We start from the raw sequence: 17,193 nt of genomic DNA on the forward strand, positions 1-17,193 counted from the left end.
GTGTTCTCCTTGGCTGGATAACTAACTGAAAGAAAACTGCAAGTACTGCAAAATGCAGTGTGGTGGTAATGTGTTTATAATGGGCATGAATTAATCACAAAGGAAGGGGCTAATTTCTTGATATGGTTAATTTGTTAATATCAAATCCAAGCCTCAGGTTTGGAGAGAGAGTTGATGGAAAATCAAAACATTTCTGTTTCAGGTGATCTCCCATAGATCATTGCTTTGTGAAACTTTTCCAAAAATTGCCATTATTTGGAAATAATTCCAAAAACAAGGTCAGTTCTTCAGCCGGTATAAATCAGTGTAGCTTTGCTGTTTCCACCAGCTGTGGATCTCACCCATAGTTTTGATTATTATTTTTGAAGAAAACCCAATAACCAATCAACTGTGCTTTCATCATCACCATGAAGTCGCCTTCGAGAAATCCACAATGTTTCTAGCTGTGACTCTACACCCCCCTCCCCGCCAATCCCGCTTCTATTCAGGCCCTTGCAACATTTAAGAAATTAAAAATTTGGGCCCCAGTCCTGCAATGAATTCCGTGTGGACCCAGGGGCATGCAGAACTCACTACAGGATTGGGGTCTTGCTTTTTAAAGAAACACAATTTTGAGCAAAAATGGAATTGGTCAAATAATTTATAATGGTTCAAACTGTTGTGTTAATTTAAATAGCACCAAATAGTATTATACAAGCTTCTAAATCTAAATTGCATTGCATACATTAACTAGATATTATATCACATGTGAATTTCTTAATTAGAAAAATGTTACTCATCACTTTTACTATTAATGGGCTCTGCCACAGCGAATCTATGGATAATTGTGACTTTTTGTAATTGGAAAAAACCTGAGTCATCATCCATACCTTTGCTATGGAAAATGCCAATTATGATTGCAAGTGAGGAATAGCATTTATCTTATGACGGTAATTGATAGACTTAATCTTAGGTTGCACTTCATATTCTGTTTGCATTTTATCTTACTGTCTCTGCTTCTAAGTTGTTAAAACACAAGATGAAGGATTTTTTGGCTTAGTAAATGCATAGGATTTTTTTTTTTTTTAAAGCAAAATGACTAGCATAAGCTGGCGTTCTTGTGCTGCGGTGAAGGGTATATAGATATAGCAATAGGCTTAGGGCATGCTTTTTCCCCAGAAGTGCTGACTAACCTCAACTCTGGTTGAAATCCCTGGTAGATGTGGGCACTCTGCACGTGCAAAAGTCAGTCCCATAGCTTATAATATGAAGACACAGATTTTACATACGGTAATGGTGGTGGTGGTTCAGATAAAAAGGTTACTGTTGCTTTTAAATAAGAGTCTGTGCATTTTCCATGATAGCTGACTAACATTCCAGTAACTTTCAGTGATATTCTTGTAGGTCTTCCACAAGGCCAGAAGTTGCCAGCATAGAACCTGCAGATCACGATGAACGCCAGTGTTCACAAAAGGCTGTTGTCCAGGCACGTTCATCGCAGCCAACACGTCTGACAAGTATAATTTTTGCTGAAGATATATGTACGTTTTCAAATTTTTAAAGTCACATTTTATTGTGTGGGTTAAAAAAATTGTACAATACTGCAGGTCTATGAGCCCTGTGACATCTTTAAGGGATACACACATATACACACTGTATATGTAACAAACAAACATCCATTCATCTGTGCACTTATATATAAGCAAAGATCACATGAACCCTGTTCCGCAGAGGTCTCAAGTCAATGTGGGTAAGGCATCTGAAATCTTCAGGGGTGGGTGATAGGTGTATCTGAAACCCTCACAAATCTGGGGATTCCTAGAAGTGAATGTTTCAATTTTAATTTTACATAAATCAGTTTTAGATATTTGGGATTTGGAAAATTGGAGTTTACTTCCATGCCTTACATCAATGCAGGGTACTGTCTGCCTTTAGAAAGAAAGATATGCAAAGTAGATGAGTTAATAGACATTTATTTGTAACGTAATCATTGTATAATAAATTGGCTATGTTATATTGCACTTTTCATCCCAAAGGAATGTAGGGTGTTTTATGAATGATACGTGTAGGGGGATTTTACCCATTTCAGTCACTGAATTGTGTCCAGGGAGCTGCTATTCTGAACCAGCAACACTCTACAAACATTTTCTGGAGGGGAAATAATGCAAATTTTCTTCACTGACAGTATGATGGGCATTGCAAATCCCACACAAACACTTTTATTTTGAGCTTAGAAGGGAGGAACTACTTCTCCTGTCTTCAGGGCCTAGTTTGTTTTTCAATAGCATTCAGGACCTGGATTCCATTCCCTGAATGGCAAAGCTTTGTGCTGCCCTTCGTTTAGATCTGCCAACTGGTTAATATGTTCATCTTATTTGCTTAATAATTTTGGTGGTGATCATGCTCAGTGCTACTGACTTCATGTTTTCTATTGTTTCCTTAAGTGACTGGTCAAGTGCTTCGTTGTGATGCTATAGTTGACATAATTCATGGCATCCAAATTGTGTCCACGACAAGAGAACTTTATCTTGAAGATTCACCGCTGAAGCTGAAAATTCAGGCTTTGGATTCTGAAGGTCAGAGGCTTACTATTAAGATGTGAAAGTGTTAATGAAGTCATACATGTGTGTGTGATGTACTCTGCTCAGACTTTACCTAGGACAGGACTGGATGTTGGAGCCCAACCCGGACAATGTGTAGGAGAATTGTCCTGTTGGCGCACAGATACTAACTTATTGTAACATTTGTGGTTAAGTATAAGAGGGCTGACCAAGCAATCCCAAATATCCAGATGGGCCAGTTGGACACTGTTTCATATCAGACAATTCCTGTTTAATTTTTTCTGTGTTGCTCAGGAATCAACTTTAGTATTGATGGCATTTCAAATATCAGAATCCCATATAAACATATTTACATGTAAAAGCTCTAACTTCAGGGAAAGGGGGTGAGAGAAACAAAAAGCAGGAAGCAATAACATTTGCATTGCTGAAATGTCACATCAATATTTGGCTGGTCTGGTCAGGGCTACAAGGAAGATTGAAGCAGTAGTGATACAAGTCTGTGAACTGCACTGTAGATTGATAGGGTTTTGCTAAGCTGAGGCAAGGAGGATGCATTTTTAAGGCAAACCTGTAAAAAGACATTTTATATAAGGTCAAACAAGTTTAATGTGTCTTTTGTTCACATTTTGTTCACACTTCTGTCCCTATTCCAGCCACCAACAGCTGGGCTTCATATCCCTCAATCTAATATCATCTAGATTTTTTTTATAGTTGTTTCCACCAACATAGGGTCTGACCCACTGAAGTCAGTGAGAGTCTTTTCAGTGACTTCAGTGGAAGATGGATTGGGTCCTTTGTATCTAAGAGGAAGAGGAAACCTCTACTTGCCATAGTGTATGTAGTAATCTGAATGCCCTCAGGAACTTCAGACCTTGCTTCAGCAGCTCAATTCTACACACAAAACAAAAGGTTTTTAAAATACTTAATGAATTAAGGAGGCCAGCCGACTTAAACAGCAGTAGAAGCTTGATGTTTATAGTTTGGATACTAGAGGCCTAAACCACATATGTCTACTTATAAATCATAAAAGCCAGGCTCTGTACTGCAAAATATCAATAGGTAGAACTGTTAAACTTCCTTATTCTATTTGTAATTCCAGAACCTTGGCGTGGTGTTTCTGTAGATTCTCAAACATACTCAGCTGACAAATTTTCTTTGGGAGCCATCCAAGTTAAAGTTTGAACAGAAGCTGTGGTTTAAAACCCACAAAGAACACTATAATCTAAATTGCTGGAACAAGATGTTCACTAGGAGCCTAAGTTTAAACTATCAAGCTTAAATTAATGGAAACAGTGATTGCTCAGCAGCTCTGAAAATCACTTTTTTTTAAGTGATTAACTTAGGAACTCAACTTTAAGAATTTTGCTGGCGACTTTTAAACTGCTATCGTGTTCTCTTACAGTACTTTCTACACATTCATCTCCTTTTGCAAACATTGTTCCTCTACTAACAGATGACCAAGTTTTGGAACATGAGCAGAGTTATTGAAGACAGTCTTTACATTTCAGAGATGCTCTCTTTTCATTTAAGAAAACTGAATAAATGACTTTTAGACAATTTATTATTTATTCTTTTGCATACAAGAGGAACAAAAATAAAGGGAAAAAATAAGCTTGTAATTGGTGAACAGTTGAACACTGCAAAGGGCCTGTAGCTGGCTTTTACTTTGGACTTCTGTTTATATACATGATTATATTTGGTAGATTTTGTAGTAACTTGTATGTTATTTCATTTACTCACATAATGTGATGTTAGGGAATTTTTAAAAATGTTATCTTTGGTTCAGACTGACCATATGCTGTACCTCATTATTGCATCTTGTATGAAAGATCAGGTCATGCATTACTGTGAACCTCTGGTCCTGTGACAGAGGATGCTGTAAATAGCAGTACCTAGATATATAGTTCAGTGGTGCCTCCCCTTACACATACTTGTTTGGAATTTTGTAACACACTTAACATCCTAATGTATTGTGTGCAAATTATTTTTGTTAATGCCAGTAAAAAAGGAAGAAGACACTTTAAACATGCACATTAAATATGTCTAACATGTATTTTTTTCTGATGATACCAGTTACGGTGTGCTGTTTAAATCGGCACTTAGCACTTTCCCCAAATAGTTTTGCAGCATTGTTGAAAAAAATTAGGACAATAGTTACACCATGGGGAAGTTGGCCTCATGAATGTATGGAGAAGGGAGATGATATTCAACCAATCTTTGATACGGTGAGCCAAATTAGTCTCGGTGTAAACTCTTGCACATCACCCATTATCTCAAAATAGCTTTATATCAAGGCACTCTGTAAACACAGAGAATGTTAATGTTAAAGCCATTATGTAAACTTTTAAAAAACTTAATCACAAAATTACTGTGCATGTACATGTCTTCATAGCTTCTAGACTTGATTCATTTTTGTACAGTGTAAAATGAATCAAAATTCTGATTCACAAGTTCTGGACTAAACTTCCTACCAAATATTTTAGGAAAGTAAAGTTATTTTGTTATGCTTGACATGAATTATGGAGACTTAAATACAGTGAAAGCTTCTCGTTAAATGCTTGAACTTCCAATTGTTGGTGACAGAGTAGAACTCTTAAGATTAAATTCCATCTCAACATTTTAAAAGTGCCATAACATTAGCTTAGCTCACATGATTAGTCTTGAGTTCAAGAATAGCTATTTACATTTGTAAGTGTTTGTTGGACCAAGCCAAACCTGCAATCTTTATTAAAGGCAAAAGTCCCATTGAATTCATTGGGACTCTTATCTGGATAGGGCCTGTGGGATCAGGGCCCAAAGTAATTTCATATATAGGATTCCAAAAGCTGCTGGAACCGTTGCAGTTCCATGATGAACTCCAGTCTTATCATAGCTCAGTGTAACAAAGAGTTGGTAGGGCTGTTGCTTTAGAACTGCTGTCATAGATCTGTTAGCAAGCGCAGGGTGGGGTATCTAAAATGATTTTTTAAACTCCTGTCCAAACTTAATCTTTACTTGATTGATCAGTGTGTTCTTGGCGTAAACTCTGTGTAAGGATTAATGGATGCTAATCAAGTCATAGTGGGACTAAAGTGCTTTCAGTTTCTAGCAGGCAGGATGAAATTTAATATATCGTGCCACTCTTTTTAAATTATACTTCGGGCTAAATCCTGCTACTAACTAAAGTCTAAATGGAGTTTTTCTATTGACTCCAGTGAGACTAGGATATGACTTTCTAACATTTGTTTACCTTGGATAACTCATGTGCTTCAGAGCCCTGTCCCCATTGTCCCAGCAGGGATTTCATTGTGCTTCTGCTGAGTGTTTGCTGCTGCACAGTTCAGGCACATCTCTGCACGTTGCTTATCTTTAGTTTGAGCAAGAATGAGGGAAGACTTGTCTTAGCTTTGCAAAGCTAAAACATTTGTTATGAGAACAGCTAATTGAGCTCTGCATCTTAAATAAAGTATCCTCAAGCAGTTCAAAATATGCTGCCCCTGTAACAGACTGAGTTAAAGAAAGAAGTTTTAGAATGGAAGAATAGAAAGGTGCTTTTTATAGTCACAATCTTGTTCATGCAGGATACAAAGCTATTTGTGTCTGTGTAGTATATATTTGGGAGGGAAAATATGCTTTGAATTGTATTACCACTGTTACAACATTTCTGTGGTTTAGATGATGCCATAAGCCTTTAGCTGTAGGAACGTGGCAGTGAAGTTGCAGTGGTCATTATAATTTGCCAATGAAAGAGTGAGAGAGGAAAACAAAGAATATAAGTGAAAACAAATTATTATTAATAAAAAAATACTAGCAATATAAGGCTTCAGCTCTGCACCCATGAATGTCAATGGGAGCTTAGTAATTGATTTCAGTGGGTGCAGCATCTCTCCCCAAGACTGAGAGATCTTTTTAAAAGACTTTCAGATTCAGCATGAGACAATTCAGTGTGTTTATTCCATTTGTAGTCCTTTAATATCTGTTATTTCACATGTTGCAATGACTCGGGGCTTGTCTACACTTACCGGGGGATCGACGAGTGGCGATCAATGCATCAGCAGTCAATTTAGCGAGTCTAGTGAAGACTCGCTAAATTGATCGCAGATCGCTCTCATGTCGACTTCTGTACTCCATTGGATTGAGAAGAGAAGGGGGAGTCAACGGGAGAGCATCTTCCGTTGACATCGCATAGGGCGGACCCTGCGTAAGTAGCTCTGGGCTACGTCGATTTGAGTTACTCTATTCACGTAACTCACACTGTGTCGCTCAGGCTGAATTTCTCTTCTAGTGTAGACAGGACCTAAGATCTAGCCCCCCAAAAAAGTGAATGACTTGAATTGTCTATATTACAGGTAAATCCATTTCAGGTTTAAAAAAGTCATATTGAAAGTGCATTTCATTAAAATGTGGATCCCAAATTCCTCAAAGAGTATCTCAGATCCACATGTCTCAAAGTGCTGGATTATACGCTTGGCTCTGAGTTAGCTGAAGGGTGTATAAAATTATATGTAGGTTGATAGTTCCTTACTCATAGTATGTCTAAAGTGTCTCATGTATGTGGTTTGTTTCCACTTGAATGTGGAATATACGGTACTTAGGAGATATGACTGTGATATACATATGCCGTAAAAGAGATTTGCCATTGACTTGAGGGGTAGTCGGATCTGGCCTTCTGCAGATAGCCAAGGTAAAGGACTTAACCCTCTCCTTTTCTGCCAAGCCACTGAGTTGTTTAAGGACTTGTATATCTGCCCTAATGTACCATTAGGGAGTCAGCAACACTTTGTTATGGAGTCTGTTAGCACCTATGATGCAAAAATGCTTCTAATTTTAGGTGGCGCACAAATACTTCGGGATTGGAATCTATCCTGCATGTGAAAATGAGTTTGAGATAAATTATATTGTGATGTTTTCAACATTCAAATGAAGGTGCCTCATATCCACTTGGCCCAAAGAGCGTGGGAGTTTTGCTGATTACCAGGAATGGACTCATTGTCACATCTGACTTTTGTAATAACCTGCATTGAAGGATGCATGTGTCCTATTGGTATCCAAAAAGTAGTCACAGAATCTAATCGTGGTTTAGGTAGTTCTTGTTTTGAAGGGGGAAGGATGTGATTTGCTTATTCCAGCAGTATCTTATTAAAAATTCAGACAGTTAATTCCCTTTTCTCCAGAGCAGACATGCTGGTACACTTAGTGTGACCAGAAAATACAAATTTGTAGTTGAGCAGTGAGGGTCTATGATAATGTATATATGTACTGGGATCCAAAGCATGCCCAATGTCGTATGTTGGGCATAAAGTGGAACAACTGCATTCTTACCGCAGATGTTTATGGTCACCACAGGCTACTGGGGTCATTGTCTGCAGATGGTGTCTTGCACTTTTTGGACATGTTGCAAGAATGCCACAAGACGTTCTGGCGACTTCCATTCTACAGCTGGCTCGTAACATCCAGGATAAAATTCCACCAACTGAGGAGTGTAGGCGGCCCAGAGGCAGACACCTTATTACAGGAGCGTATCAAGTCTGTTCCAGTGTTGGACTCTTGGCCCGTCAAGCCCTTGCGGCTGCACAGGAACAGACCCAATGGCAAACAATTGTTACGGCCGACCATTTCACTAAGCGTTGAGGAAGAAGAAGATCCAAAGCCATCAGACCATATGCCGGAAACAATTCTCTGTTCCATTTTGATTCTCCAAACCTTCCAGTTACCTGGCTTAATAAAAACCCCCTCCTTTTTAACTTTAATGAAGAGCTATCGTGTTTGAATGATTTTTGCAAATTTAAGATGCTCCTGCTTCTGTTCATTGATATTTTTGTTTGTTTGTTTGTTTCCAAGCAGCAGGAAGACTTCTTTGTCATTTTGAATTTTATTACCTAATTATTCATTTGATTTATAGGAAACACTTTTAGCACATTGGCGGGGTTAGCCTTTGACTGGACGATAGTAAAAGATACTGAGGCTGATGGCTTCTCAGATTCCCACAATGCATTGCGGTAAGCACAATTTACGTTATTCTCAAAGCCCCAGGTTTAGTCATGTTCTTAAAGTTAGGCATGAACAAAAGCTACCTTCCTGAATCTGGGTCTATAAACTGAAATGATAATATCCAAAGTATCGTATACAGGTTCATTGTTTTAGATTTCTAGCTACTACAATTGCCAATCCACAATTCTGGGCACATTCACACCCATTTAAAATTCACAATAATAAAAATACAATTAATGATGTTCAGAAGTTGCCCATATAGCTCTAAACCACCAATAAAAATTTAATAATAGACTCAACTGTGCCATAGCTGACCCCTCCCCAAACAACTGGGGAAAACAATAAGGTATTAGTGCTGTGATTGGTGTGCAAGGATGTGGGATTGGCTGCAGAGGTCAAAGGTTAGCCTCTTGTTTGGAAGATGGGGCTATGGCCCATTCAGTATTTGGCCTCTCTGGTGAGACTGCCAATAAGGTGGCCAGAGTGTGGTTGCGGTGTTGGTGACTCTCAGCACCATTTACAAGGAACTGTATGGAGAAACAAATATTTCATTTTTTAAAAGGGTTTAATAAGCTTTTTGAGGCTTTCAGAGCAGGGTATTTAGCGTTCTAGTGGAAGATGTAGCAGTTTTAGCCTCTCAACATTTTGAAAATCCAAACCACTGTGTCTTGCTTGGCACTTATAATCTGTAGGAGCCCTACACACCACACTGGGACCTATGGTGCCATCGACTTGTGAGTATGATCTGGCCCAAACTCTGAACTCTAATAGAAACTTCCATCCAAAAGTCTTAAAGTGTTTTGTAACTTCTTAATGAATTAAGCCTTGTAACACCTCTGGAAAGTAAGGAAATACTCTCATCTGTGTTTAACAGATGGGAAACTAAGACACAGCTAGGTTAAGTTCTTGCCTAACATCATACTGAGAGCTTGTGGCAGGAATAGGAATACGCCTAGCTTCCTGTGCTTATCCAACAACAGCCTTCCCCTCACTTTTAGGTACTGCATAAGCTTTCACTGTACCTACTTTAGTATTCTGTTGATTTCCTTTGACTGAGAGGAGTCACGCTACAGGAATTTCAGTTTCCACACTTATTAAACTCGTCAACTTTGAAGGCTACCTGGCTTTGTCGTATTTGGGATATTCTTCATTTTAGGTTCCCAAAGTCCTGATTCAGCCTTTATATTGATACTGACTGACTGACTGGTAATAGGCCTTCAGCAAAGCAGGATTATTTTGTCTATTAGAACTTTACTAGTATCCATCATAGTAAATGCTACAATGAATGTTTGCTTTGCTTGATATGAATGTCAGCTCCAGAAATGCTTGCCTGACATACTTTTGGGTTTCTGGTCATACCAGAAGCATATAAAACACTAACTCAGTTTTCTTTCCTATCAAGCAGTTTCCACACACTAGTCAAGTAGAACATTAAACTGACGTTCTTGTAATATATAATCGGGATGCGAAGACACGATAGATTCAAACTCAAGTGCCAGGATTTCCATTTACTTAAAAAAATAATATCCAGCAAAATTTAGTTAGTAAAGAAGTGAATCAAAGCGTGAGGCAGAGGAGATAGGAAAGCATATTGTGCTTTGAGTCCTGCTCATTAATGTGAAATATCTGTGGTGTTGTTGTGTCTGTAGTACACTGTTATGTTGGGTGTGGTTTTTTTAATAGTAAACCGATGTCATTTCTCTGATCAAACCTACGTTATTTTTTTATTGCCAGTATTTCCCCTGGGTTTTGCCTGTAATGGCAAAACATGCCTTTTTAGCAGCTTATATGGCTAGAACTCTTTCTGCACTAATGTGTGTGTGTGTTTTGTTTTGTTTGTTTTTTTTAAATGGTGCAGCTTTTGTGTGTAGATGAGCCCTGAGTCACTTAGGTGCTTTTGAAAATCCACCCCAGCTCTTAGAAAGACATCCCATCTTGATTTAAAAATGCTAAGGGATGGAAAATCCTGTCACAATTTTAACATATAATATTTTTAATAAAGTGGTTGTGTTAACCGCCCCTTCCCTTCCACCCCCCCCCCCCAAATTTTCTTTTGAAGCAAGAAATTCAGAGTTTAAGGCTGATTTTTAAAGAAACCCAAGGGAGTTAAGTTGCTGAACTCCCACTGAAATTTAGTGGAGGTCCGGTGCCTAATAACATTCAGTTTCTTGGAAAATTTCATCCTAAATTTTGTTTTTGGTGTATTTTTGCAAGCAACCTTCAAAATTTGACCCTGTTATCAGCACCTAACCAGATCCTGTCCACCAGAAATTCCTTTTCTCCTAATTACTATACCTCATCTAAATTTCCAACAGAGACCACATAATACATAGTTTACATACTGCCCGTGCACATGTAATCAGCGCTTCTATCCACTTCACATCAAACACCCTTCTAGTTCACTTGAGCAAAACACCATAATGTTCTCTTAATCACAATCAAAACCGCAATGCCTTTCCCATTTACCATACCTCACTGATCTAGAGAATCCTCTATACGCAGACTGGAAACATAATTCGAGATACCTCGTCCATGTTTCCTATATGTCTCTAAGAAGGTCCTGCCTTCTGTACATAGGCTTCAGATACACTTTCATCCGAGTCACTACACAAATTAGCCACAGAAGCCAGAGTGCCACAGTATCAGAGCACACAGATATATTGTGCACTATATGTCCATTGCAGAATACAGTGCAAACTCGGAATTATCTTGGTACGGAGTACAGTTATGCCTAACAGTCGCAATGCGGGTTAGAAAAGGGACCTGCACATAGGTATTACAGACATCTATGTTTTCCAGTCCTACACAAGCCCATTGAGCACCCATGGAAGCTTAATTTAACATTCATGTGTTCAGGAATATAAGTGAAAATTGAGCCTCTCCTTCCTGGTATAAAATAAGCACCTTACATTTGCTGTGGGCGTTTTTGCGAGAAGTAAACAATACTGTAGTTCTGATATGGGTTAGTATATATTATTCATGACCCTTGTCTCATAAAGTTGTTCTGTTCACTTTTCAGTATACTCAAATTCTTAGAATCTACTTACATACCACCTTCCTATATATCAGAGATGGAAAAAGTTGCCAAACAAGGAGACACCGTTCTGGTGTCTGGAATGAAAACAGGTAGTTCCAAATTAAAAGCAAGAATACAAGAATCTGTCTATAAGGTAAGAAATTCACCTGGTTGATTTATTATTTCTTTTTCATGGCAGAACTTCCCTGGAGCCGCATTAATTTTCCCTCTCGTATTACTACATACTCCACTCCAACATCTCTTCCTTTATCAGCTATTGTAACACTGCCCCTCTTTCCCAATGAGTAGATTATATGGCTTTCCGTGAGGTGGTTGCCCATACTACTCCATTGATTTTTGCCCAGCACTCGGGATGAATAGTGCAGTTGTCCTGTTTAATGAGCACCGCAGATGATGTGGGTCCCAAAGCTAGTTTCCAAACCTGTCTCTGTAACATGATAGTGTAGACAGCTTGTTCCTGTGTTGTTTAGTTTGTTTTACAAAGGAATGCACTTTAAATTCACAATTTCTTTTCCTTCTCTTTGATCATTAGCTCTTCAGGGTAGAGACCGCCTTTCACTCTGTTTATATGGCACCTAGTACAGTGGGGCTCCATTTCTCATTAGAGTCTCTAATCACTGGTGTAATACAAATACTTAATAATAACGTGAACTTATTGTGGTGATGTGCAAGCCAGAAATAAAACAGCTTACTTTTGAAATCCCAGCTTATGTAAGGCTTCCAGTTATAAAAACAGCTGTTCACTTGTTTACTGTGCAAACTTCTACTGGAAGTCTGAAAAGTGATTATGGAAAAAAAAAGGCATCTTGGGATTCCAAGTTTATTGTCTTTGAATCAGAGCATAATGACACTTGGATGCTTGCACAGTGCTTTGACATCATACATTTTTAAATAAGTGCTGCTATTATTAATGTTTGTTTATTAATATCCTTGGACAACATCTGCCAGATTCTGGCCTTCACTTAACGCTGTGCAGCATTGTGTAGCTCAACAGGGCCCTGATTCAGCAAGACACCTAAACACGTGTATCTTTAAACATACAGGTTGTCAGCCTGATTCAAGTGGGGGACACACAGTTAGGTGTCTGCTGAATTGAAGCCTTGATCTACTACTGCTACCAAATAGAAGCATTCCCTCTGCTTGGTGATTATCTGAATTCATTGTGGGATGAGGTTTTGGCCCTCTGGCTTCCTGTCAACAAATATTAAAGATTTATCTGATGGATTTTTCTATCTTGAGCATTGTATTGAATCGAGACCGCCCCCTTAGTTCCCTGCATCGTACCAATCCTCATTTTGTAATCAATTCTGCCTCATTAGATTCCAGTCTCAGAAAGCACTGAGATCAAATGCTAATAAACAAGTGTGTTTAACTGTAGCATTGGCCTTTTTCCTAGCTCACCTATCGATTTATGCTATTTGTTACTTCGTAATCTACAGTAACAGTGTTTTCATTTTAACCCTAGCAATGAAATTGTCCTTTCTGTTAGTACAATCTACTTAAGACATTTATCTCTTTCTCTCTTTTTTTTAATGGGTTATTTCCTACAGGAATGTTTTGCATTTCATTAGTATTTTAAACGTTGCAATATTTTAAGAAATAAATGTTCACCTACAGTATTTTAAAAAAAAATCCATCCAGTATCGGTATGCAATTACTTGATATATTGCCAGTTTCTCTAGTAAACAAAATATATTGGTTTACGTTTTTTAGATATTGGTTAAATAATCTACGTCCTCTGAAAATATTATCTAGAAGTACAAAAATAATAGTGCATCTTAAGGACCATATTTTGGTTGCAGTGGTGCAATTGAAAAGTAATTCTGCTCTACTCCTTGCAATTACTCCAGATTCACACTATTGCTGATGAGATCAGAGTATGGCCCGGTATTACTAATGTTTATTTTTGCGGTGGTCCTTAGCCACTTGAAGTTGGTTTTGTTTTTTATCTTCATATTTATTTTTTTCTGCATTAGTTCTGGCATCATTCTGTGAATTTTGATTGAAATAATAGTATCCTGTTCAGAACTTTATATGACTTGCTTTGTTACTATTGTCCTTACATCTTTCACTGCTGCCAGACCACGTGTTTTCAGTGGAACATCCCTCAAGCAAATGGAATAGAACAGTATTTGATTTTGTGTAGTGTATTTCATATTCTTGATTTTATAAACAAAGGAGTTACACAGAGATACCATAGCACAGTGTTAGAAGACATGCCAAACAAAGGTATGTTGGACCACCCTGAAAAAAATGCATTTCCAGATCTCAGATTATCCATTGTGTGCTTGCCCCCAAAAGTCGTAGGGTGAGACGCATTCTCCACAAGATTAAATTGAGCAGGTGCCCTCTACCCCATCCTTCTGCAGCATTGCTGAACAATGTATAATTTGGAATTGCTTCCTTCTTTGAGCTGCTGCAGGGACAAGCTTTTTGCATCTGCAGCTATTGTAGAGTGTGACAGGCAGTCCACAAATTCTAAAGGACCACTGAATTTTTGGGCTGTGCGAGGATGCAGACCATAATTTATGGCTGAATTCTTGCACTGAAATCCTGACTCCACTGAAATCAGTGGCAAAACTCCTATTGACTTTTGTGGGTCCAGGATATCACCCAGGTTCTTGGTGTTCTTCCCGCTATCCAGAACAATAAACCTGAAAGGTGGAAGAAGGACAGAGCACTACGTTTTGCAGCTTCAATGTGTTCACTGTTGTATGACCACTTTCATTTTTTATAAACACTTTTTGGCATGTCTTTGGGCTATAACAGCAAATATAAATGGCTTACATAAAAAGGAAAGGATATAAGAGAGATCCATCTATACATAAGTAAATTAAATTCCCTGTTAATAAAAAAAAACCCCAAGAATTTCCTATTACCCTGCACCTTCTTATTTTTTTCCTATTAAGAATAAACCGAAATATGAAGAAACTTTCAATGCACTGAGCCTCCTAAGTTGTTCTACCTGGATATGCAAAAGACCATAAGGAGAGAACATCTGATCATAAAGGGAAGCATGATTTAGTGACCGAAAGCACACATGATTCATGAGCTCTTCATTATATATATTCCTGGCTGCAACATAGTGTGGACTAATTACTTATACACTCTATGCCTCAGTTTCCCTATCTGTGAAATGGCATTAGTATTCCATTGTTGAGTTGTGAAGTTTATTAACGCCAGTAAAGAACTTTAAGGTTTTTGACTGGAAAATACTATACATTTTAAATTATTATTTGCTAATTGAGATTTTTATTCACTTACTGGTATAACCACTATTTAGTAGGCTTTTCTACTCGGAGTCAGTTCTCAAGGTACATAAAGCCATGCCATGGCCAGTTGGATTGAGCTGGAGGTCAGGGACGGTGTTGTTAACTCGGAAACTTTTCTGCTGGGAGTAGTGGCTATGCCAGTGCACTCTGTGGCACTGTTGGCACTGGTTTGTGAAAGGGATAGTTGGCAAATTAGAGAGCAAGTTAATGCGTGGCAAGCCAGGGTGAATCTACAGCACACCAGGTCTCTGTGAATCAAGATCCATGTAGGCATGGCTGTGGTGCACTGAAAGTTAGCATACTATACTTTCAAATGTAGCACGTTTAAGCCAAGCCACACTCCACACTTTCAGTGCACCGTAGCAGCGTCCACATCGGATGTTACTGCATCGCAAGATGATGTGCTGCAGAGTCACACCCCGGCTTGCTGCACAGTAGCTCACTATGTAGCCTCTCACATGGCAATACGTGTTACTTTGCCAATAAACTAAAACTGGCCGCCTTCAAGCTTCCTTGAGTATTTAACAGCAATTTCCTCCCAAAAGCCTCACTTTTTTCTTCACTGTCCCACCCTCAAGAAATGTAGGCTTGTAGGCAATGTAGAACTGCAGGCTTTAACAATGTGTACAGTTTTTAATCTAGGCCATAGATTGGAATATAGGTGGGGGGATTTTAAATGTGTGATAAGGTTAAAAAAAATTCCCAGTACTTGAAAAATGGGAGAATCCACTCTTAAGTCTATCTGGTAAATATGTAAGTGCCAGTTCTTCATAAAAGTATTCTGCATTTAATACACCCGAATGTCTCTTCTGAAGCATTTCAAAACTGTCATGCAATTAGAGAATATCAATGTTTGCTGCACTGTAGTATAAAAAGAAAAACACTTGTAACAAATACCTACTGAGCTTGTCCTATTCTGGGAAGTCATTTTAAAAAAAAAAAGATCTGTAACAGTTTGGTATGATGCATGGTACAGTACAGACTTTTGGAGTGCTGCTACATTTAATCTGCTTGGACCCTTATAAAAATGCTCCCTGCAGCGCACAAACAGATACAAAAGTTTATGATACACTTACCTTTTTCCAGCGCTGCAGAAGACGTGTATATTCTTTCACTGAAATCCAGTCTTTTTCTGTCTAGTCATGTGATATTCTTAGCCATCAATATTTATTAAATGGTACACTTCAAACAAGCCCAAAGCCCCAGAAGTGTGCCAACGTTGAGATTTTTCAAGTTATGAAATTTTGAGAGCAATTGTGGAAGGCTTTATGAAAACACTGGTTGATCTTAAATAAGAGGTGCACAACAAGTACTATTGTAATGATTAGAGAGGAATGACTGTGACCAAAATATTTTGATTGCCTTGTCTCTAATGCCCTGGGCAGTTTTATTTATTTGTTTGTTTGTTTGTTTATTGATTTATTGATGCTTGTCTTCTTTCATGATCTTTCCTCATCTCTGTATATCTGAGACCTCTTCTTTGTATTATCACTTGATATTTTACACATTAATCATTAAGTTAACTGTTTGTTGGTTTGACCCTGCTCAGATATGTTCAAATGTCTTATTTTGCTTATCTCCTTTAACATCCATTGCTGATGGTGCAAAGTGAAGCTGTGCTTCTGTGCCCCACTATGTGCTCTGAGTTCTATTGCCATTAGAAAAGTGTTGGTGTGAAACTGTTCTTCAGGACAGAAATAACTTTATACATATTTTTAATTTGTGGATTATGAAGCTTTATTAAAATAGATATGTTTGTAACTTTAAAATGTGGCTTTTGTTTTTTCTTTTAACCAATAGAATGTACATCCTGCAGAAGTCAGGTTGCTTATTTTGGAAAACATTCTTCTAAATCCAGCTTATGATATCTACCTGCTGGTAGGAACATCACTTCAATATAAAGTTCAGAAAATAAGACAAGGCAAGATTACAGGTTTGTCTTCTTCCATTTTTCTTAATATTCCACATTCAGTGTGAATTTTTCACCTATAAGTGGAAAATTAAAATATTGTGTATACTGATAAGGAAATGGTCTTAAATTCAACTTAGTTTGTTTTAACTTTCATAATCAAAATTATGATGAGATATCCTTTATCTCTCCCCTTTCTCTCATCATGCAAACACTTACGCATATGCTTATCTTCTGTGTAGGAGTAGTCCTATTAAGGATTAGTCATGTGCATAACTGTGAGCACATTTATAACAGTTTGCAAGTTTGGGACCCAGGTCTGTATTATTCAAACAAGTTCATCTGTCTTTCATATTGGGAAACATTTGAATTTTTAGTACATTTGTTTTCCACAGAAAGGCCTCACTCACTTTGTGAAATGCCTGATTTAGATGTTACTCCATTTTCTTGGCACATTAATATGAA

General features: G+C 38.0%; 1 protein-coding gene across 3 annotated transcripts in view; it reads left to right on the top strand.

The window, feature by feature from the left end:
- NUP210 (nucleoporin 210) overlaps positions 1-17,193 on the top strand; it is a 117,722-nt gene that overhangs the window by 22,069 nt on the left and 78,460 nt on the right. For all 3 annotated transcript variants that reach the window (XM_073352190.1, XM_073352193.1, XM_073352191.1), the window contains exons 2-6: positions 1,384-1,520; positions 2,424-2,555; positions 8,422-8,518; positions 11,530-11,680; positions 16,620-16,752. In XM_073352190.1, coding sequence (XP_073208291.1) covers positions 1,384-1,520; positions 2,424-2,555; positions 8,422-8,518; positions 11,530-11,680; positions 16,620-16,752 — 650 coding nt within the window. The remainder of the gene's footprint in view (positions 1-1,383; positions 1,521-2,423; positions 2,556-8,421; positions 8,519-11,529; positions 11,681-16,619; positions 16,753-17,193) is intronic.

Source organism: Lepidochelys kempii, chromosome 7 (genome assembly GCF_965140265.1).
Source record: "Lepidochelys kempii isolate rLepKem1 chromosome 7, rLepKem1.hap2, whole genome shotgun sequence".
In the NCBI taxonomy this organism is placed as follows: domain Eukaryota; kingdom Metazoa; phylum Chordata; order Testudines; family Cheloniidae; genus Lepidochelys; species Lepidochelys kempii.